The sequence below is a fragment of the Artemia franciscana genome, chromosome 12, assembly GCF_032884065.1.
Source record: "Artemia franciscana chromosome 12, ASM3288406v1, whole genome shotgun sequence".
NCBI lineage: Eukaryota > Metazoa > Arthropoda > Branchiopoda > Anostraca > Artemiidae > Artemia > Artemia franciscana.
The window spans coordinates 20,554,488-20,578,695 of NC_088874.1; the positions used below are offsets into that span (position 1 = coordinate 20,554,488).

Here is a 24,208-nt window from a genome sequence, read left to right on the forward strand (position 1 = left end):
CCCCCGGCGTCCCCGTTGTGGTTGTGTTCCTGTGTCCCGGTCGTCATTTATATTCCCTGTGTCCCGGTCGTCATTTGTGTCCCGGTGTCCCGGTCAAGGAGGCACACTCGTGCCTCTATAAAGAGGCGACACACGACAATGTTAAGCGATCTTCGGTTCCAGTGGTCGCAGACGGATGGGGAGGGATGCATTTCGTAGCCCGAGCTCCAACTAAGAAACCTGCAAAATTTCATCCCCCTCCAACTTTTTCTTCATGGGGAAAATCTGGCCGAAAGTTTCGACCTGTCAACCCAAGCCCCTCTTTAACGTTGTCCGATCGGGCTGAAATTCACAAGTTAAGGTCCCCTAGGGCCCAGGAGCTTATCCGCGAAATTTCAGCTTGATCCGATAACTCCTTCCCTGTTTTCCAGAAACCACCCATTAGCTATTTAAATTAACGGATTTCTCTCCATAAGAGCCCATGTTAATTTGAAATTTTTAAAAGCTATTGAGAAGTTATATTTACACACATGCAAGTTATTAGCTCAGTTGGTAGAGCGTGAGACTTTTAATCCTCTGGTCAAGGGTTCAAGTCCCTTACGGGCGATTTTTTTTCACAACATCAAAAAAAAATTGATAACACCTGGACAGCTTATCATTTGAGAGATAACAGAATATTAGCTTCTTATGAGCAAAAGAAACATTTCGGTCATTCTATCTATTTTTTTTTTCTATTTTATACAATGATTTAAAAGCGGGGGTGGGTTCCTCTCCTAATTCCTGTACGAGGAGTACAGGAACTATTAAATTACATCCACCATGGATTGTAGAAAAACGTACAGAATTAATATGAAAAAAAATTAAACCTGTACAAAAGAGTCTTTAAAAGCGGGGGGTTTGCCTCTCCTAATAGTCTTCTTATAGTCCTAATAATTTTTTTCTATTTTATACAATGATTTAAAAGCGGAGGGGGCGGCAGCCACCCAAGTTCCTCTCCTAATTCCTGTACGAGGAGTACAGGAATTATTAAATTACATCCACCATGGATTGTAGAAAAACGTACAGAAATAATATGAAAAAAACTTCGTTTTCTTAAAGAGTTAAAGAGGCTGCGTCCCAAAGTCGAACCTTAAAACGTACAGGAATTAGAAGAGGCAGTTGGGGGGCTGCCGCCCCCCAAACCCCCAGCTTTTAAAGACTCTTTTGTACAGGTTTTTTTGTGTTTTTGCTAACCCCCGCTCTTGGCTTCGGAAAGGCCCTCTTTTAATTAACAAAAAATTGAAATGAATGAATAATGGAATAACTTCGAAAAATGTTAAACACAAGAGGACAGGAGAACCATTGCGCCGAAACTAGTAAATAGTAACAATGAAGTCCCCCCACAAAAAAAAACCTGTACAAAAGAGTCTTTAAAAGCTGGGGGTTTGGGGGGCAGCAGCCCCCCAACTGCCTCTTCTAATTCCTGTACGTTTTAAGGTTCGACTTTGGGACGCAGCCTCTTTAACTCTTTAAGAAAACGAAGTTTTTTTCATATTATCTGTATATACATTCGTTTTTGAATTGGTATATGATGAAATAAATTTTTGTGTTTTTTCCCTTTTTTTCTTTTTAGTTTTTTTTTGGTTTTTACTTTTTTTAGTTTTTTTAGTTTTTTTTCTTTTTTCTTTTTAGTTTTTTTTGTAGTTTTTACCTTTTTAGTTTTTTATTTTTATTTTTTTTAGTTTTGTTTTTCTCCTTTATTTTTCAGTTTTTTTCCTTTTTTTATTTTTTATTTTTTTTCTTTTTTAGTTTTTTAGTTTTTTAGTTTTTTAGGCTTTTTAGGTTTTTTAGTTTTTTTTAATAGTTTTTAGTTTTTTTTTTTCTTTTTAGTTTTTTTTAGTTTTTACCTTTTTTTAGTTTTTTTAGTTTTCTTTTTACTTATGTCCTGGTCGTCATTTATATTCCCTGTGTCCCGGTCGTCATTTGTGTCCCGATGTCCCGGTCTGTAATTTCGTCAGTCGACAAACATGACGTCAGTCGACACACAAACATGACGTCACTCGACACACACACACACAGACCCACCTGTGTGAATATAGATATATATATATATATATATATATATATATATATATATATATATATATATATATATATATATATATATATATGTTTTTAACTACGTAAAACTTGCGAATATACAACATTCTTTGCTGTCCCATTGTCTGTGCATATAAATAGATTGTCAGGTTTACCGACTCTTGAACATGCAACATATAATGGTCCATGGGAAAACAATCCGTATTCAGATCTATACCTCATGATTCTAATGATTGCCCTTGAGCTTTGTTGATGGTGATTGCTAATCGACCATTCCCTGAGTCGCCATCGTCATTTATATATCCCCCTGTGCACCCCGGCGTCCCCTTTGTAGTTATGTCCCTGTGTCCCGGTCGTCATTTATATTCCCTGTGTCCCGGTCGTCATTTGTGTCCCGGTGTTCCAGTCTGTGATTTCTCTTTGAGTGTCCCGGGCGTCATTTATATTCCTTGTGTCCCGGTGTCCCGGTCGTCATTTATATCCCCCTGTGCCCCCCGGCGTCCCCATTGTAGTTGTGTCCCTGTGTCCCGGTCGTCATTTATATTCCCTGTGTCCCGGTCGTCATTTGTATCCCGGTGTCCCGGTCTGTATATACATTCGTTTTTTAGTTTTGTTTTTCTCCTTTATTTTTTTCCTTTTTTCTTTTTTTTCTTTTTTAGTTTATTTAGATTTTTAGATTTTTTAGTTTTTTTATTAGTTTTTAGTTTTTTTGTAGTTTTTACCATTTTTTTAGTTTTTTTAGTTTTTTTTTTTTACTTATGTCCTGGTCGTCATTTATACTCCCTGTGTCCCGGTCGTCATTTGTGTCTCGGTGCTTTGTTGATTGCTAATTTATATTATATTTATATTTATATTTTTTATATTTATTAATATTTTTTTAGTTTTCTTTTTCTCTTATTTTTCAGTTTTTTCCTTTTTTTTAGTTTTTTCTTTTTTAGTTTTTAGTTTTTTTTTGTTTTTTACCTTTTTTTAGTTTTTTTAGTTTTTTTAGTTTTTTAGCTTTTTTAGTTTTTTTATTAGTTTTTAGTTTTTTTATTAGTTTTTAGTTTTTTTTTAGTTTTTGCCTTTTTTTAGTTTTTTCAGTTTTTTTTAGTTTTTAGTTTTTTACCTTTTTTTTAGTTTTTTTTAGTTTTTTAGCTTTTTTAGTTTTTTTTCTTTTTAGTTTTTTTTGTAGTTTTTACCTTTTTTAGTTTTTTTTCTTCTTTTGTATTAGTGTGAAATAATTCAGACGTCATATGCGGACAAACACGACGTCACTCGATAGACAGACAGACAGACATAACCCACAAACAACTTATTTTTATATATATTTATTCATATTTTTTTAGTTTTCTTTTTCTCTTTTATTTTTCAGTTTTTTCCTTTTTTTTAGTTTTTTTCTTTTTTAGTTTTTAGTTTTTTTTAGTTTTTTACCTTTTTTTAGTTTTTTTTAGTTTTTTTAGTTTTTTAGCTTTTTTAGTTTTTTTATTAGTTTTTATTTTTTTGTAGTTTTTGCCTTTTTTTATTTTTTTCAGTTTTTTTTTAGTTATTAGATTTTTACCTTTTTTTAGTTTTTTTTAGTTTTTTAGCTTTTTTAGTTTTTTTTTCTTTTTAGTTTTTTTTGTAGTTTTTACCTTTTTTAGTTTTTTTCTTCTTGTATTAGTGTGAAATAATTCAGACGTCATATGCGAACAAACATGACGTCACCTGATCCACAGATCCACACACAGACAACTTATTTTTATATATATAGATATATATATATATATATATATATATATATATATATATATATATATATATATATATATATATATATATATATATATATATATATATATATATATATATATATATATATATATATATATATATATATATAGATAGCATAATTGAGAAATAAAAATTAAAAGAGGGTAATTGAATCCTTTTGGGGGGAGGGCTAAGCCTCAAAAGAACAGGGTTGAACAAATCCTCCTCTTTCCCTAGAATTGAAAAAATTGCCTGATCTAGGGATTATATCTTTTTATCCTTGCTTTTTATCACAAATAGATTCATCAAAACTGAAAACGTTGTATTTAGTCCAAAAGTATTGAAGTATGAGAAAAATTTGAACTTGAGCCAAAAAATAAATTTCTTGCCTCATTTTATGAAGTTTCTATTTACTCTGTAAAGCAATTCACATATTACGAACGCAGGCAAGAACGGCTGCGGAAAGCCTTTTTTTCTTTTTTACTGACTATTTAATACTAGTGGCGTTTTTACGTTCCAGGGACTCATAGAAGAGAAGAAGTATTGTATATATTATGCTAATGGTCTGAAGTGACAAGATGAACTTAGAGGCTGAGAAGAATTTTGAATGGTTGAATATCAATGGTTACCACAGTGCCAAGTATACAGTGACTGTCATGAGAAACGTCGGGTCTTCAATTGTTTTGCGGTTGATTAGCGGAAAATGGACATATAACAAAAAGCTTCAAGCAGAGAAGATAAGGATCAATCGACTAACAGAAATTTCATGGCCAAGGCCACATATATCCGTTCGGACAGGTTTCATCACAACAGAAGCATTAGCTCTCTTTGCTTCTGATCCTTTTAAGTTAAAATTTGTCCCAGCTAACTATCTTGACTTTGAAAAGATCAGTAATAGGACACGACACTATTTGACACCTGAAGTCAGCATAACTTAGGCTTAGTGACTATCCAGCCTAAAGTAAAGTGAAGTGCATAAAGGTCAACTGCTTGGGATTTTGTCGAATTTTTTTAAACCAGATGAGTAAGTGGATAGAATACAATGACTCTACACTGCAGAATCTGAAGAGTCCTTGTACAGAACTTGCGCTATTCGGAAAAATTGAAACCTTTGTACTACTGTTGTTTCTATTTTACAAATCTGCTTTGGAAAGACGAACCAGAATGGAAGAGCATGCAAAACAGAGCATGCAAACATGTCATCCTAATGGTTGGCCAAAGTACCTTGGAAAATCCTTCCAACTTCCGCTCATCTCTGAAGAGACTCAACATGACGAAGGAGAGGTGGTTTGAAGAACTGAGTAGCTTCTTGCTCGATCCATTAAGCTTCAGGTGCCAGCACTGAGCAGAAGTTCTGAGAAAGGAACAATCTAAAACATTAGCTTGTAACAGGCTGCTTAACAAAACTGTATAAGATTTGATTTATTCAAAACAATAAATGCGCAGGACAAGCAATTAGCCTTTCCCATTGAATGTATAAAAGACAAAATTATTCCTGACCTACAAAAAGGGCAAATGATTCTGTAGAGCCAGCAGAAGAAGGAAGAAGAAGAAACCTGGTTTTGTGTTTGGTCGTATTTCCACGTGTTACAGGTATCACAAAAATTATAAAGCCGTCATGTCTTTTGTTAAAGAACATCCGAAGGGCTTGAAAAGGTCACAAAGCATGTGAACCGTTTTTTATGGGTCATCTCTATTTCTAATTTGATCATTTGATTTTACTGTTTTTGAGCCAAGATTACTCTTTTTCTCAGATCTTCATTCACTTTCTTGAGCTTTAGTTAGTTGGCAACCATGTTCCTGGGTCATATCTTCGATTTTGTTCTGTATCTTCGTTATCATTAATGATAATTAATTCTTCGGTATTACTTTTGTTCCAAGACGATGGTAACGACAAAGAATGAACAGGCCCTTTTATGTATTATATTGTTAGCCCCTTTTATGTATTATAAGCATTTGAAGGGCTCTATTTGATGTTCTCTGTCATTTTAGGCTAAACTTATACCAGATAAATAATTATAATCAACGATAACTATGTTCTGAATACACCGTCCGTTCCTTTGGTGTACAGGAAACGCTGATGTATATGACCATTTAGTATAGGCTTAATTTCTAACTTATATAATTCGAAAGTGATGAAGTAGCAAAAAGGTTAATAGCTACTTTGATGACAGAAATCCCAACCTTAGTCTGTTGGAGCTTATCCTTTGAAAAACAGTCATAATCCGTTCGTACATTCAGAAGCTAAATACCCAATTTGCTTTGAATTACTAAAATGACTAAAATCATCATAAAAATTCAAATGAATAAACACATCAACTTATTTTTTGGTTTCACCAAGCTGGAGGATTAAAATAACTAAAAAAGGAAAAATACAAACATTATAAAAAATGATAAAAATGACTATCCCAAGTTAAATTAGCTTTGAAGTAGTTATATTAAGTCTCAAATCTTATTCGGGAAATCATACTTCCTGCAAATGTACGAAAGACCATGAAAAAAAAAAACTTTGTGGTTTATAAAACACAGGAACAAGATTTAAAACACGGAGCAAACACGCAATTAACAACTATCCTCTTCCTTCTTTACGATTCAGTTCTTTTTTTATTGTTATTAGTTTAAAACTTGGAGTCAGCAAACAAACAATGTGGAAATTTATAATATTAGCTTTAGCGACAACAGCAGGGAAGAGTCAAGTATTTACCAAACAAAAATGCCCAATGACTTTTTTGACGCAACATTTTCAAGTAGATAAGGTAAATAAAGTTGCCGCTTTTAAATTAATTTTAGTTAGTGAAGTGCTAACCCAGTGAGGTGCAAAGGTTTAGAATTCCTTTGAAACACGTAATTTTGCAATAGCCCTACAATTGTAACTTGCACGGAAACAACAAGATGCTTTATCATTGGATTATTACAATCAGTTGTATCTATTTACCGACCCATAATTATGATATTACTAAGAATTTTCTTTAAAGAATAATGTAAGCTTGTCTAAAAAATGTGAAATTTTCTCATCCCACATTTTTCTGACGTATTTTCAACATGCTTTTTAATCTTAAAAAAAATGCAAAGCAGATTATAAAAATTTAACTTGGTGGATGAATAAAACTGAATCTCAGCTACTTCAGCTAGGCTTGTTTCAAGATCTTGTTTTTCAGTTTTTATTTTGTTTAATATTAAATTAAAAAACCCATGTTTTCTCACAAAAGCTAAAGACGTATGAGGGGATGAGTAGATTTAGGGTTAGTACAAAGTACTTGTAAAAGATCCTCTAAAAGTATTGCAAATTTCTCCTCTACTTTGAGAATATTTTACCCAGGTATATTTCAGCTTATATTCAAATTCAAGATTACTGAAACAACTGCTATGATGAAAATTGAGAAAAAAAGAAGAAAAAAGTCTTTATTCCCAGAAATTGTTGACGAAACAAGATACGTCAAAGAGAAACCATTTTCAATCATAACTAATAAGGGATCGATTTAGCCATACTAGAATAGTTTGTTGGCTATGCCCATAGATGTAGTTGTAACTGAGACTGAGGATCTGAGGTTTATTTCTCTTGGTTTACAACAAATTATCTATATTTCCTTTTTCCGTTGGCTATAAAACATTAGACTACTTTTTCAATATGGATGCATCTTGATACCCTAAAATAAGCATCTAATAGCCTTACATAAAACAATCATATGCATAAACAAGAAGAAGTTCAGGCCCAGGTCCTCAAAGACCGCAAAAATTAAGAACCACTAAATATTTGCAGATGTAAAATGTATAGATCTTTCGCTTAAGTGGCCTATATTTCCACTTTTTTTTATTTATTTACCTTTCCTCAACCCACGCTAAAAACTGTTGTATAAAGTCTTGCATTTTTTCGCATCTTTGAAAAGGAGGAAAATGCTAGACAACAATATATATATATATATATATCTATATATATAAAAATAAGTTGTCTGTGTGTGGATCTGTGGATCAGGTGACGTCATGTTTGTTCGCATATGACGTCTGAATTATTTCACACTAATACAAAAGAAGAAAAAAACTAAAAAAGGTAAAAACTACAAAAAAAACTAAAAAGAAAAAAAAACTAAAAAAGCTAAAAAACTAAAAAAAACTAAAAAAAGGTAAAAATCTAATAACTAAAAAAAAACTGAAAAAAATAAAAAAAGGCAAAAACTACAAAAAAAATAAAAACTAATAAAAAAACTAAAAAAGCTAAAAAACTAAAAAAACTAAAAAAAACTAAAAAAAGGTAAAAAACTAAAAAAAACTAAAAACTAAAAAAGAAAAAAACTAAAAAAAAGGAAAAAACTGAAAAATAAAAGAGAAAAAGAAAACTAAAAAAATATGAATAAATATATATAAAAATAAGTTGTTTGTGGGTTATGTCTGTCTGTCTGTCTGTCGAGTGACGTCGTGTTTGTCCGCATATGACGTCTGAATTATTTCACACTAATACAAAAGAAGAAAAAAAAACTAAAAAAGGTAAAAACTACAAAAAAAACTAAAAAGAAAAAAAACTAAAAAAGCTAAAAAACTAAAAAAAAACTAAAAAAAGGTAAAAAACTAAAAACTAAAAAAAACTGAAAAAACTAAAAAAAGGCAAAAACTAAAAAAAAACTAAAAACTAATAAAAAAAACTAAAAAAGCTAAAAAACTAAAAAAACTAAAAAAACTAAAAAAAGGTAAAAAACAAAAAAAAACTAAAAACTAAAAAAGAAAAAAACTAAAAAAAAGGAAAAAACTGAAAAATAAGAGAAAAAGAAAACTAAAAAAATATTAATAAATATAAAAAATATAAATATAAATATAATATAAATTAGCAATCAACAAAGCACCGAGACACAAATGACGACCGTGACACAGGGAGTATAAATGACGACCAGGACATAAGTAAAAAAAAAAACTAAAAAAAACTAAAAAAATGGTAAAAACTACAAAAAAACTAAAAACTAATAAAAAAACTAAAAAATCTAAAAATCTAAATAAACTAAAAAAGAAAAAAAGAAAAAAGGAAAAAAATAAAGGAGAAAAACAAAACTAAAAAACGAATGTATATACAGACCGGGACACCGGGATACAAATGACGACCGGGACACAGGGAATATAAATGACGACCGGGACACAGGGACACAACTACAATGGGGACGCCGGGGGGCACAGGGGGATATAAATGACGACCGGGACACCGGGACACAAGGAATATAAATGACGCCCGGGACACTCAAAGAGAAATCACAGACTGGAACACCGGGACACAAATGACGACCGGGACACAGGGAATATAAATGACGACCGGGACACAGGGACATAACTACAAAGGGGACGCCGGGGTGCACAGGGGGATATATAAATGACAATGGCGACTCAGGGAATGGTCGATTAGCAATCACCATCAACAAAGCTCAAGGGCAATCATTAGAATCATGAGGTATAGATCTGAATACGGATTGTTTTCCCATGGACCATTATATGTTGCATGTTCAAGAGTCGGTAAACCTGACAATCTATTTATATGCACAGACAATGGGACAGCAAAGAATGTTGTATATTCGCAAGTTTTACGTAGTTAAAAACATATATATATATATATATATATATATATATATATATATATATATATATATATATATATATATATATATATATATATATATATATATATATATATATATATATATATATATATATATATATATATATATATATATATATCTATATTCACAGGTGGGACATAGGGACACAACTACAATGGCGCGTAACTAATATGGCGCGTAACGACTTAAGCGCGCGGGGGGGGCTTGGGGGGGCGCGAAGCGCCCCCACCAACTAGGTGTTGGGGTGGCGCGAAGCGCCACCCCAACAGCTAGTATATATATATATATATATATATATATATATATATATATATATATATATATATATATATATATATATATATATATATATATATATATACAAGCATATATATGCATGCGTACATATACATATATATATGTATACGTATAACATATATATGTATGCGTATATACATACGCAAACCTTTCTTTGAATAAAAAAACCTTATATATGTACAAAAGTATTTCTAGTATGTTGGTGTTTGGTATGAAGCCCAACGTTTTCCTGCGGCTTTTGAACGCAACATAGAATGTGTGACAGCTTCGTACACAAAATGTTCAGACGGCAGTATAGACGTTGTCAACCGAGGAATTAATTTGACGTAAGTAAAACCGTATTCTTTCTATGAATGCAATCTTATGATGGCTATTTTTTTCTAAGAGCAAGGGATATTCACATACAATTCAAATTAACTAAGCATAGGTATTAATAGCAAAAGAAAACAATTGAGTAATTTAGCATTAGAATAACGCCGACAATTACAAGGCCGTATCCAGAGGGGTTGGGGTGTTTGAACCCCCACCCAAAATATTTGTCCAAATCATAAAAACGCAATAAAAATGCATAAAAACATAATTTTGATACATTTTTAAGGTTTTCTTGTACCCCCCCATAAAATTCCTGGATACAGCCTTGGTCACTTACGATTCGAACAGCCCGACCTTTGCAAAGATTAAAAATTTGTTCTAAAGAAAACAGCTGCAAACAAAAATTATGCACTTTTTATGATTACAGGGTGGCAACTGTTACCTGAGGCCAATTCGTTAGATGTAGCATTCTAGCCTTGCCTGTAGTAAATAGTCATATACCTACAATGCATTATTTTTTTTTTTATTGAGACTATTTGTTACGACGTGACCAAAACAGCGTATCTGAAATATCCTGGCAACGGCTTATGGGATCAAGCTAGAAGTTTCAGGAAGTGGTGGGGAGACCAAATAAACTTCAACTCTTGACTTGAAGGGAGGGGCAGAGGGAAATAGTTCGAATTTTCGGTGTATAGTCTGCTTAAAAATGTTACGACTGTGAACCCCTGTTGGACTGGAGCCTATTCCCGGCAAAGTACCAATGAAGTACACAGGAAACCACATATATACAGGCTGTCAAAATAGCGCATCGACATTATCTCAGGAGGCATTTGAAGGTTGATTTAAACTTTCAGAGAGACACGGGGGATGAAGGAGTCATGAAGCCTTCCTGTTCGGTTGTTACAAAGAGTAGATGGGAGCGCAAAAAAAGCATGTTTTGATTCGCCTCTAAAAGTTTGTAATTATTGACCAAAGTGGAACACTGAATATATTCATGGTGAAGTAGTGAGATAAATCAAAAGACAGTATATTAGCCCGGGCTATAAAAAAAACTCATCTTTAATATTTTGGGAACGATTATGTGGATCGAGATAAAACTTTCAGGGAGTTTCTTTTTTAAGAAGGGGAATTCGTCTCTCAATTAGCTTGAAAATACCATTCATAAGTTCTTTGGCCAAGTGGACCCCTTTGCAGAAAAAAACTAATTTTGGCTACGTTGGCTTGTGATGCTCCAACGTAAATGGACGCAACACCGGACCTTAGAGTCCCTACCGGAAATGCAGATCTATGTTTCATCGCTTTTCTGATGGGAAGTATAATTGGGGGGTTGGAGCCCAGCCATGCTTTGGTTTTGCACTCACTCTTGCTGTTTACCTTCCCCGGATTTCTCCAGGTACCCAGTTGGAGCTGTGTCGACTCTGGCTAAGCTTACAGAGCTAAACCACTGACCGTTGTTCCAAAAAAATAATAAGTGACACCAGGACTCGAACCATCATCCCCTAGGGACATAGGATTACAAGTCTAACATGCCAACTACTCAGTTATAACCACGTGCCCACAATTCTTTTCTTCTATGATAGGTGTATAGCTAATAGGGAATGTAGAAAAAGCCAGTTAGAATGGAAAGAAAACAATGATATTTTGAACATTGCCTGGATATGTGATACCTTAAACTGGTCAATATTTTTCTTCTCAGGTTGGCTTAAAATTGTAGGGTATGTAGATAAATACAAGGGAGTCTGAAAGACAATAAAAATTTTGCCTAAAAACAATGAAGACGAAACTTATTTGAAAAATTATTCTATCAATTAGTAATGCTAAAAAAAACAAAAAACTATACCGGTTTTGTCCCCAATTGGCTAGCCACTCACTTTGTTCATAAACTGAATCAATTAAATCTATATGGAAACAATTTTGAAAAAAAAAGTGTGTTGTATTGACCCGTAAAACCCAAAAATAGGTCAAACATTGTTTTTCTCCCATCAGTGCGAAATCTTCAGGTAAGTAGACTGAACTAAGGGGACCTTAAACAGAAGAAGATTTTTTTCTGAAGGAAAATGGGGTTTATATTCATAGCACGACAAACTGGAATTGATTTTTTTTTTTTTTTTTTACGCAGATCTGCTTTACGGTATAAGGCAATGTAGACACCTCGATCAGGCACGTACGCAGGAATTTGTTTCGGGGGGGGGCAAATCCTTCAAATACCTTATTCTGTGAGAAGTATCAGAAAATTATGGGAAAATAAAAAAATCGTGCGATTTCAGAGGGACCGGACCCGGAGCCCCCTGCATAGCCTACGTGCCAGACCTCGATTAAAATTTCAGGAACAAAAACTTCAATAAATAAGAAAAAGATTAAGGAAGAAAATTTGGTTGTATTAATTCGGAACATTTCTATTTCCTTTTTTTAGACAATAAAATAGACTATTCAAAAAAGAGTCTCTTCATATTGACTCTTCAAAAAAGGACAAAAGACTAAATGTGATAATTGGAGAGGCATCGCTTTACAATCAGTTGGCAGCAAGGTTTTGTGCCAAATTATTCTCAATAGAATTCAAAGTAAAGTGGAGAAAGTTCTGAGAGATTAACAACATGGATTCCGCCAAAACAGATCGTGTTGTGACCTAATATTTAGCCTGAGAATCCTGCTCGAAGAATCTAACGAATGGCAGGTTCAACTACTCACAGTATTTATTGACTTTCTCAAGGCCTTCGAATCGATACACCGCGAGACCATGTGGAAAATTTTAATACATTATGGGATCCCGATTAAAATTGTAAATATAATTAAAGCGCTATACCTCGATATTATGTGTGCAGTACAAACCGAGAGTGGCCTAACGGACTGGTTTACCGTTCAGTCGGGTGTAAGGCAGGGCTGCATTCTATCGCCACTGTTATTTGCCATAGTCATCGATTTTGTGCTTCGTGGATGTAGCTTCAGTGGGGGTCTACAATTAAGCCCACTAAGAACCCTTCATGATGGTGTTTTTGCAGACGATATTGCACTCTTCGCTCACGAATCAGAAGATATACAACACAATATAAATGAACTTGAGTGTGTGGCAAATGCTGTTGGACTCTCCATAAACGCTAACAAGACTAAATCAATGTCAAATGCAGTCATTCCTGACTTAGCTGAGGGAATTTTGGTCAACAATGAGGAAATTGAAGTAGTGAGAGAGTTCAAATATCTAGGCAGCATTCTTACGCAAGATGCCAATCCTGAAAGAGAAATTGTGTGCCGAATAGCATTGGCTGGCTCTGCCTTCAATTGTCCCAGAAATGTTTGGAGAAATAGCAAATATTCCCAGAAGCTAAAACTCAGAATTTATAATAGAAATGTCCTCTCCGTCCTTACATATGGTTGTGAAACTTGGAGTATCACTGCGCAACTAGGAAAACGACTATGGGCATTCGATAATAACTGCCTAAGATATATTTTGAATATACATTGGACTGAGAGAATAAGAAATGATGAGATTTATACCATGACAAATCATACCCCAATCCTTGATGCCATTAGAAAGCGACGATGGATGTATTGGGAGCACATGGTGCGAATGGGTGATGGAAGGCTGCCTCATGACATATGGTGTTGGATACCCCCTGGCCTCCGCAAGTCAGGGAGACCCAAAATGACCGTTGGCAGGATGTTAGAGAAGAAGGCGAAGCTGGCGAGGTCTTCGATGGAGGAGCTTTGGTCCAAGGCTCAGGACAGGTCGTCGTGGCGAACCACTGTTGCTGCCTTATGCGCCCTCAGGCGTGGGAGGACCTAAGTCTAAGTAAGTAAGTCTAAAATAGAACTTTTTTTAATTGCCTTGTAATTTTTTTAAGTATCAAAAAAATCAAATTAAAATATATTCTGCTTTAAGTAAGCATAAATGGCACTAAAGCTTTCGGGTTTCATTTATTCATTGATAGTAATTACTGTTTGTTTTAAGTTCAAATAATTTTGGGACTTTATTTCTGTTCGTCTTGAGTTTCAAAATGGTTCTTTACTTTCTTTTTATGAAAACGTGTAATTTTTACACGAATATGTAAAATGGGCAGCAATAGCCAGTGTTCTTTTTTTTCAAAAAAAAAATCGCTAATAATTAGCATTTTTAAAAGCCGGGATTAATGCATGGCAGCTCGGAGATTTTTGGATACGTCACTAGAAGAAAATATTATTAATAATGATAAAAGGCTTATTTGAATCATAAGGGAAAGAGCGTCTATCTGTTACCTGATTGTCTAACTATGAATTTATGTCACTAAGCTGCATTTTTTCGAATTTTTCTATGTAATTTTATAACCGATAACGTTTATGTGGATGAGATTCTTTCAAATATAACCCTTTTCCTTATATAATTTATATAGGTTGAAACATGTGTTATAAAATTTTTTCAGATATGAGGAAAATAAACCGGCATTTGCAAGAGGGCCATTTATACTTTTTCCTTGGTCCTTGGGATTATAAAGCACTTTGAGGGGTACCCCGGCCCAAAAATAGATCTAACCAATATCTTTATTCTTCTTTTTTCTACTCAAGAACTGGCAAAGAATCAGTGGTAAATGGAAGAGCAGTGCTAATTCATACAGACAGAAGAGAGGCGAGGTTGTATGTGAGATTTCCACACGCTCCTTTCGACAGTAAGTGAAATTGTTATTAGTGATAGTCACAGCTTCGATACCAATACAGTTATGAAAACTTAATTTATTTTTGGGACACAGTGCGCGGTAGCGATGCTAGCGGCTGGAGACAGGAAACTGGCAGCACAGCTTAGATACCAATATTGGCATCTAAGCTGTGTATGCAAAAAAACAAAAATTGCGTTCCCGCCTATGCTGTTATGTAGTAAGACCTACGCGTCGGAGCGCGGGCTTGGAGGGGGAGCAAAGTTCAGAGCTCTGTACCAAAAGCTTCTCATGGGCAAGATAGGAGTTTTCATAACAATATATTGGTATCTAAGCTGTGGTATCGTCAAGATCGTTTTGATTTTAGATAAGAATTCGCAAAAGCCATGATAGTTTTTACTTAGAGAAAAGAGCAAAACTTAGACTTACTTATAATATTAAATACTAGCGGTTGGGGTGGCGCTTCGCGCCAACCCCCCCAAAGCCCCCCCCCCGCGCGCGTAAGTCGTTACGCGCCATATTAGTTACGCGCCATTGTAGTTGTGTCCCTGTGTCCCACCTGTGAATATAGATATATATATATATATATATATATATATATATATATATATATATATATATATATATATATATATATATATATATATATATATATATATATATATATATATATATATATATATATATATATATATATATATATATATATTTTAACTACGTAAAACTTGCGAATATACAACATTCTTGGCTGTCCCATTGTCTGTGCATATAAATAGATTGTCAGGTTTACCGACTCTTCAACATGCAACATATAATTGTCCATGGGAAAAACAATCTGTATTCAGATCTATACCTCATTATTCTAATGATTACCCTTGAGCTTTGTTGATGGTGATTGCTAATCGAACATTCCCTGTGTCCCCGTCGTCATTTATATATCCCCCTGTGCCCCCCGGCGTCCCCGTTGTTGTTGTTTCCCTGTGTCCCGGTCGTCATTTGTGTCCCGGTGCCCCAGTCTGTAATTTCTCTTTGAGTGTCGCGGTCGTTGTGTCCCGGTGTCCCGGTCGTCATTTTTGTCCCGGTCGTCATTTGTGTTCCGGTGTCCCGGTATGTAATTTCTCTTTGAGTGTCCTGGTCGTCATTTATATTCCCTGTGTCCCGGTCGTCATTTGTGTCCCGGTGCTTTGTTGATGGTGATTGCTAATCGAACATTCCTTGTGTCCCGGTCGCTTTCTCTTTGAGTATCCCGGTCGTCATTTATATTCCCTATGTCCCGGTGTCCCGGTCTTCATTTGTGTCCAGATGTCCCGGTCTGTAATTTCGTCAGTCGACAAACATGACGTCAGTCGACACACAAACATGACGTCACTCGACAGACACACAGACAACTTATTTATATATATATGTAGATAACTGAACCGTTCATGGCAATGAACGGCAAGTGAAAAGGGATCCATGACAAAGTTATCCAATGCTCTTAAAAGACTAACGTTAGAGATGAATATACATAATAATAATTATTTCTTTATGACGAGCCACACAAACACTTAGGAAAAGCGGATTAAAAAGAAAATGAAAGAAAACAATAATAGTATATAGGTAAAACTAAGATTATGAACGAACAAACATTAGAATAAACTGGTGGTATAGCCCAATAAAGTAAAATTTGTAATTATGAGAATTTCAGAAAAGAGTCTGAAATCTCTCAAACATAGCGTCAAATTCACCGTAGTAATCGCCTTTATAATCGCAAAATCGCCATTCGCTATATAAAAAGTTTGCCATTGAAATCACTGTTGTGAAAACACCAAAATAGTGACTTGCAGTCCTCCCTATCTCCAAAAACAAGAAAAATCATTTTTTCCCTGGGTGGCATTAATATGCTTCCAATCTCTTTTTTTACTTTTTTTTTTACCAAGGGTGATAAAATTGATTGATTGTAGAATATTGAAGGCGGTCTCTTTTGAACGGAAATGAAGATATCTAGCGCTCTTTTTACAAAAGAAGTCAATTGTACCACGATAAACTGCCATTTACTGCCATTTTATGCCGCTAAACATCCATGGTAGCCAAAGTGGGACCAAAAAATTGGAGTATGTAAACTCGGAGATAGCAAATTGACTTGTTATGGTCGATTCAGAAAGTCAAGAAGGAAGATGGACCCATGTGGCCACCGTAGCCAGGGCTGAAAGTTGCGTGGAATTATTCATTTTATATAGGAAGATTCATAGATGATTCGTAGAGGATGGGTTGGCATTGTTGTACTCGGGATCCTATGGATATTCGGCTCAATAGGATATTACGGCTTTCAAGAGCCATTTTGGGGACCATGAACTATACGAATTATTATCTTCAAATGAAAAAGTTAATCGGTGAACTGCGGTAAAAAGCTGATAATGTTAAACCTTGTTGGATGCCATGCTCCTCCGCATATCCCCAAAAAGTAAGATCACTATGACCATTCCTACCGAACCAACATGTACAGAATACTGAAACACAGTTCTTGAATGGTAATTACGAATTTTAGTAAGCTTTTGATGACACTCTAAACAAGGGTAACTAAAGCCTTGCCATTTTGGTCTGGGGTCCATCGTGGCAAAACATGATGCGAGGTTAAAAGTCCAAGTAGTTGATTCTAAAGAGAAGTATTGAAATATACAAAGCTATGTTTTTAGACGCAAATTAATGGTCAAACTTCCAAGGATAAGGGATAAAAGTTATAAAAAAAAAAAAGACAACATATAAAGGAATTCATCTATGAATTCAGCAAACTTCAGAAAATTTCAGCAAATTCCAGAAAAAAAAGATGAGTCTTTTTGAAAGCAAACTTTTACACGTATTACATACAAAAAAAAATTTATATTTCTTACGTAAATTGGGAGGGAACTTCAAAACCGTAAATGATTCGTTTTATGTCAAACTAAATGTTACCAGAAAGGTGGATGTATTACATCTTATTCAAACCAGGGTTAGGTAGAGAATACACCAAGCAGGTCTTGGTACAATATGTAAGTAATCCGTGCCGTTAGAAGCAAAACTTTTTGAAATAAATAATTTTGGTAACAGCTGAAATCGATCTCACAAATGTAATTAAGCAATTAAGAAAACCATTTATATTTTTTCATTACAGAAGGTCCAGCTCCAAGAGGAAATTACTGGATCCTTGACACAGATTATATAACGTATTCGCTGGTGTATTACTGTGAACAACTAGGAAATATGTCTGTTCGTAAGTTTCATTCTATTACTTTTAAAATATAAGTTTTAGATTTAGGGTTTGTTCCCAGCCTCTAAGAGATCATCGATCGATATTAGACTTAGGTTATTTATTTCTGAGAGGATGGGGAACGACAAACTAGATAGCCTACCTTCCTCTGGAATACACAAAATCGTGTGTAATAAAAAGTCCTCACGGGTCAATCCGTTTGAATAAATATGACAAAAAATACTTAAACCTAAATCAGATCCTTTACTTTTTGACCCCTGAAACGTGCTAATGATGAGACTTACAAGTAACACAATTAACACCCTTTTACAACCCTTTACACCCTTACACCCTTTACTACTCTATTACTAACAACTAACAAGTCACAGCAGCATCGAGCCTCCTGTGGCCAACACAACTACGCACGCTCTTCTTCCATCCCAGTCTATTCAGAGCTTCCCTCTTTACACCCTCCAAAGAAGTTCCCATTTCCTTTAGATCTTTCCTAGCGACATCTTCCCATCCCATTCGGGAACTGTTCCCTTTAGAAAAGGCATATAACGTCTGATTTGGGCCATAAATAAATTCCATTGAATGACAGGCTTAATTTATTATCTCATTTTTTAACAAAGGTAAAAAATGACGTTAGAAGACAAAGTAAATGTCAATCAGTAATCCTGCATATACGCTCATCTTTGGCTCGTCTTTGGCAGGATGAGCTTATATGCTCATCCTGCATCTTTACGCTCAAGTTTGACTAGAGCTTGCCTGAAAGGATTTTAACCTAACTTAAGTCCCGTCCGTCCTTGAATTTCGTCTTGTGGCCTCTTTCTTTGTAATGGCATGGATGTGCCTACTGTATGCCTCGCAGTCCCTGCGAAAAGGTTTCTAGATGGCAACAAATATAGCCAATTGGTAATTGCAACGTCTTTCATTTTTATGATCAAAATTCCGTTCAAAACAATAGAAATGAGGATTTTTTTGTTAATAAAAGCAATTTATTACTCAAAGTGCTATAACAAAAAAGTTACACATTGGTTCTGCATTAGAATTAAATTTTAAAACAAGCTTTTTTCAATTGAATGTACAGAGCAACATCAAAACAAACAAAATTTCCCGTATATAAAGGAGGACTGTCTTTTCTTCCACCTTGGTTCTATACGCTTAAGTCTTAAAACTTCTTAAAGAAAATTCAACGGCCCTTGTGTTTGAGCAGTCTTTCTTAATGAATAGTGACAGAAAGCCACCCTTTAGCGTAAAACCGAGGATTGAGGAATGGGTGGCTCACCTCATTTACAGAATAATTTCTGTTTGTTTGCACTTTTAATGTTGCACCTTACTTTCAGTTGAAAAAGCTTGTTTTTTTATTTAATTTCTGACCATTTTTCAAACTGTCCTAGGAAATCCTCTTCTCTCCCCCTCCCGTATTAAATTTCTCTGGAAAATCCTCCCTGAAAACTTTCCTCCCAAACATGCGTGCAGTAAAAGCCACGGCACATTAACTCCTTTTCAGAACGAAAATACGGGCGACTTAACACTCTATGGAATCGTAGGGGGAGGAAGGAACGTCCGAAGAAAGAGAATGATCCCGATGAAAATAGCAAAATCAAATTCAGCATACCAGAAAATCCTTGTAGGGTCTGCTAGAACAAAACTTACCACTCGAAAGTAACAACATGGCTCAAAGAGACAAAAAACTTTGTTTAAAAGCTTGAGATAGTCTTCTCCAACGCTGACTTTAAAACTTCCGATCAGCTCTAAAATAGGTTCTGGTAGAACAACTAGCAAAAACCATCCTCTTTGGCCCCAGGCCGAGATTACGCACAGCTTTTTTCAAATCTAACGTCATATCCAGAAATTCAGCTTTAATTCCCAGCTTTCCATAGAAACTGCAGAGGTTAGACCCTTCCCACTTTCTCGTAATAAACCAAAGTCGCTTCTATAGAAAAATAAAATCCTAGGACGAAACTGAAGTGACGCATCAGAAACATTAAAAACTAGGTCTTATGAAATCAAAATTTTAGTTTAAAATTTTTTTTTATAATACTCTAGTTTTTAGCCAGCAACTTTCGTTTAAAGGCGCTCGATTTTTCCAAATTACAACTTCTGTTTTAGCTTCTTTGCTCTTTTTTCATCGTTTTCATTAAAATTTTTAAGTTTTATTTAATAGTATAATAAAGATATTATTATCGTTTTAATTAAGATTTAATTAAAATTGCTAATTAAGATTAGCAATTATGTACTGTTGTTTGTTTTTCTTTTTGTAGAGTTAGCTTGGATTTTATCCCGAAAGCCTTTACCTGAAGATAGACTTATCAGGAAGTCTCTATACGCCTTCAAATCCTTTGGCATACCAACAGTATATTTTAAGAAAGTGGAACAAAAGAACTGCAATAGAACCAACACAGAACACGAAGATTATAAATTTCCTATCGAGATGGAAGCAGCAACAGAAGCAGAATACCACTGACAAATTTTAAGCTTGTATACTCGCTTACTACAATTCGCTGTGTGTTGACCAGACATTAACATCCCTTCTATATAGTTCCTATGTGCTTTGTATTTTTATTTGTAAGTGTTCTTCAAGTGTTCATTTTGCCTGTACATCAAACACTTCAAGGTAGAGAACTGTAAAAAGCGGCTCGACCTAATAGTAACTGAAACTCTAAATAAAATATAATTTTGATAATAATCTATACATCAAACGAGTCGAACTTTTACGGTACTTACGAATGCCTAACATTCCTTAAATTTAAAATCAGGCTACCCGTCAAAAGTTATGAACCTGGAAATATTTGATAAATTTGAGGGAAACAAAAAGAAAAACGAGAATGACTTTGATAAAAATTGCACCACTAAATTCAGCGTATCAGAAAAACCTAGTAAGTAGGTTTGAAGTCCCATTCTACAAATATGAATCTTTTTTTTTGAGAAAGCTGACACAGAAACGTGATTTTTTTTTTCGTTGTGTGTGAGATTTTTTAGTGATTCTAGGATATTGAAGGAGGGCTCAATTGAACCAAATTGGAGATTTTTATGATCCTTTTTAAGTGGCAAAAGAGATCAAACCCATCTTTTCAATCATTTTCTGGCACAAGACAACAATTTTGGCCTGCAGAGGGCTAAAATACAGCCTAAGAACATTATGAGGCGGCTCATTGATCTAAACTCATTGAAAAGTTATATATTTGTTTTAAAAGTTACATATTTACATATTACTAAACTCATTGAAAAGTTACATAGGAGAGACTGCCTGAAGCACATTTTACACCGAAATACTCCTCAAACTTTCATTGAGGAATAAGCTAAATAGAGCTAGATGGGGTTTCTTATTTCCCCCTAGTTTTCTCCTCAATTTAAAGGATATTTTTCGACTAAGCCTGTAATATGGATGCTTTGTGGTGAAAATTCCCCTCTTACTGCATAAGTATTACTTGGGCAGCATAAAAGATTCTATTCATACCCTTACCTGCACAGAAGGGGGGGGGGGGCTTCCACTATAAAAGAATCTTTACAAGAAGGAAAACCGTAAAAACGACAACACAAAATTCTTTTTTTATACTTGTGTTTCAGACCTCTATGTCTTTAGAAATATTTTAAAACGTGCTTTTATTCACGGATAATTATGATTCAAGAATGATCGAAGTATTGTAGTAAGATACAAAATTAACAAAAAAAAACTGATTTAACGAAAAGACCTAAGGTTTAAGGAAGGGGAGATCGTAAGCTCCCTCGCATTATGAAATTTTAAATAGTTATTAAAAACAGCCCTTGTCACAGAAACCGAAAATCTAAAAACACAGTTGGGATTAACACAGCTTGGGCTACAATATTTGCGTCAGCAAAATCTTTTTATACGGTAATTCAAAACATGACAATTCAATAATTTTAAACTTCTTCACCAAAAACTATTAGGTTTTGAAAATTTGCTTAGTTTTCGACTAAACAAACACCCCAAAAAAGGTTGCAATCCTGATAAAAACCCTAAAACTACTATCTACTAGCTAAACTGTCATAGACCAAGAATTCTGAGACCTATTGGACGGGCATTTATATAGCGGTCGAGTCTTAGAGGCCATACGAGCGCACAGTATAACATTCGTCCCTAAACACACACACACACACTCCGTACAAAGGGGGGGGGGTCAATTTTCCCCCTGGAAAATTCTCCCCAGAAAATTCCCTCCCCCACGGTAAATTCAACCCAGAACCTACCTACCCCCGGAAAATTCTCCCCGTGAAAAATTCCCAGCCAGATAATCCCCCCCCCACGAGAAAGTTGAGCAACCACAGAAACAGTAAAAAACTGGTACCTAAAAATGTCAATCAGATGTCCTTAGAGATAACAAAAGGACCAGATGCGAAAAATAGCTCTAAAAGTGGCCTGGGTGGTCTCCAATCACTTTTTACTAAAAAAAAAAGACTAGAACTCTCAAATTGAAATCGTATGAGCACCCTCCGAAGTTTCTACGACCACGATGGAAGAGATGAAGAAGGAGCAGTCCCTCTCTTATAAGGAATAAATTTTGCACATTTTGGGGTTTAACGTTACTCTTTACCTTCATAATAACAGAGTAGACCAAAAATATTCCCAGAAATCAAGAAGGATTATATATCAATTTCTACATCCATCCTCCCCTCCTTAGAACTACTTCTGTATTTATCTGAAGGCTCAATGAGAGTTAGGATGTTTTGGCATTGAAATACAGCCTTTGAGACCTACCCCCACCCTAATTACAAAACAATCAGATAACCCTACTGCAGAGTTTTCAAGCTCTCATCTGCAAATATTTGGAATTGTTTTGTTTTTTTTTCCAAAGAAATCTTATGGATGTGTGTTGTCTATTGTTGTTGTGTGTGTTTTTTGTGTTTTTTTCTTAGGGATAATCGCGTCGAGTCAAGGGTTCTAGAAGATCGGGAGAGGGCTCATTCGAACAAACGTTAAATATTTAAGTGCTCTATTAAATGATGAAACAAAACGGAGGGCAATTAGCCCCCTTCCTATGCCTCCTTTTCCCCAAAGATATCCAAATGCAATTTTAAGATAGCCATTCCGTTCATCAGAATTGAAAGGTCCAATAAATATACGTCTGGGGATGACATGACCACCTACAGCCCCTATGGAAACGGCAGTAAGTTTTGTAATTTGTCCTTTGTTTACAGATAGAGTTTGTTACTGGTAAAATACTGACATTTTTGCCGAGAAGTTTTCTGCGAGGGGGGGGGGATTTCCTGGGAGAGAATTTCCAGTGGGGAGAAAATTTTCTAGGAAGAATTTCTCTGAGTTAATATATAGTTTTCTTTTTATTTGTCTTTCTTTAGTTGTGCATGCACAAGTTGCATATGAAGGAAATGTTACGGGGGAATTGTCCTGGGGAAATTTTCAGCGGGGATTAAATTTCCTGGCGGGATTTTTTTGTAGAAATAACTGGGTAATGGCCAGAAGGATATTGCAGGATGACAGCAACGTTAGTTTCTGGCGTTTATCTTTATGCTTTATTTAACTAAAGTGATTTGCTTCACAAAACGATGATGCAATATTAAGAAGGGTTGTGAGGTTATTGTGTAGGGGGGAGGGGTTATAAGATGTTTAAAAGCGCATTGTTTAATATTCGTAAGAAAGAGTGCTTCGACAATGATAATCATTCCTGGAAAAAGAACACCTTCAATTATTCATGAAGGGGGGGGGGTGTCTGAAATATCAAAATTTAATTAAAGGGTCACCGTTTCAATGTGAATTTCTAGGACCGACCTTGTTTATAGGGATATTCCCATAGACACTAGTAGGGAGGACAATATATATATATATATATATATATATATATATATATATATATATATATATATATATATATATATATATATATATATATATATATATATAAATGAGCAATATTACTATTTAAGTCAGAATAAAAACAAAGCTCCGTCTAGCACTTGCCATCCTCCCTCCCAATACTTGAGGATTTTCCTGGTGTTACTAACAATGCCCTCTCCACTCCTCTACCTTTATGTCGATAGGATTCTGTATGTTAGCTTTTAATGTAATTAAATTTAAAAAGAACAAGTTTTTTCAGCTGAAAGTAAGGAACAACATTGAAACATAAACCGAACAGAAATTATTACGTATATGAGGGGGTTTGCCCCATCGCCAAAACCTCGCTCTTTACGCTAAAGTTCAAAATTTGTTCCAATTCTTTAAGAATGACACCTGAACCAGAAAGACCGTTTAACTAGATTAAATAAGTCTTTTGAAAATGCTAAAAAAAAACTTTAGCATAAAGAGCGAGGTATTGACAAGAGACGAGCCCCCTCATATACGTAATAATGTTTGTTCTTTTTAAGTTTTAATGTTGCTCCTTACTTTGAGTTGGAAAAACTTGTTTTTT

The 24,208-nt window shown here is 34.7% G+C and overlaps 2 protein-coding genes across 2 annotated transcripts in view; one reads left to right on the forward strand and one right to left on the reverse strand.

Annotated features, from left to right (window-relative positions):
* Positions 1-24,208, reverse strand: part of LOC136033831 (geranylgeranyl transferase type-2 subunit alpha-like) — an 81,458-nt gene that overhangs the window by 24,520 nt on the left and 32,730 nt on the right. The window lies entirely within an intron of this gene.
* On the forward strand, positions 6,372-23,920 carry LOC136033832 (apolipoprotein D-like). Its single transcript, XM_065714770.1, has 5 exons — positions 6,372-6,545; positions 9,876-10,006; positions 14,529-14,629; positions 17,745-17,843; positions 20,087-23,920. Exons 1-5 carry the CDS (start codon positions 6,435-6,437, stop codon positions 20,287-20,289), a joined length of 645 nt encoding a protein of 214 aa, XP_065570842.1. The 5' UTR covers positions 6,372-6,434; the 3' UTR covers positions 20,290-23,920.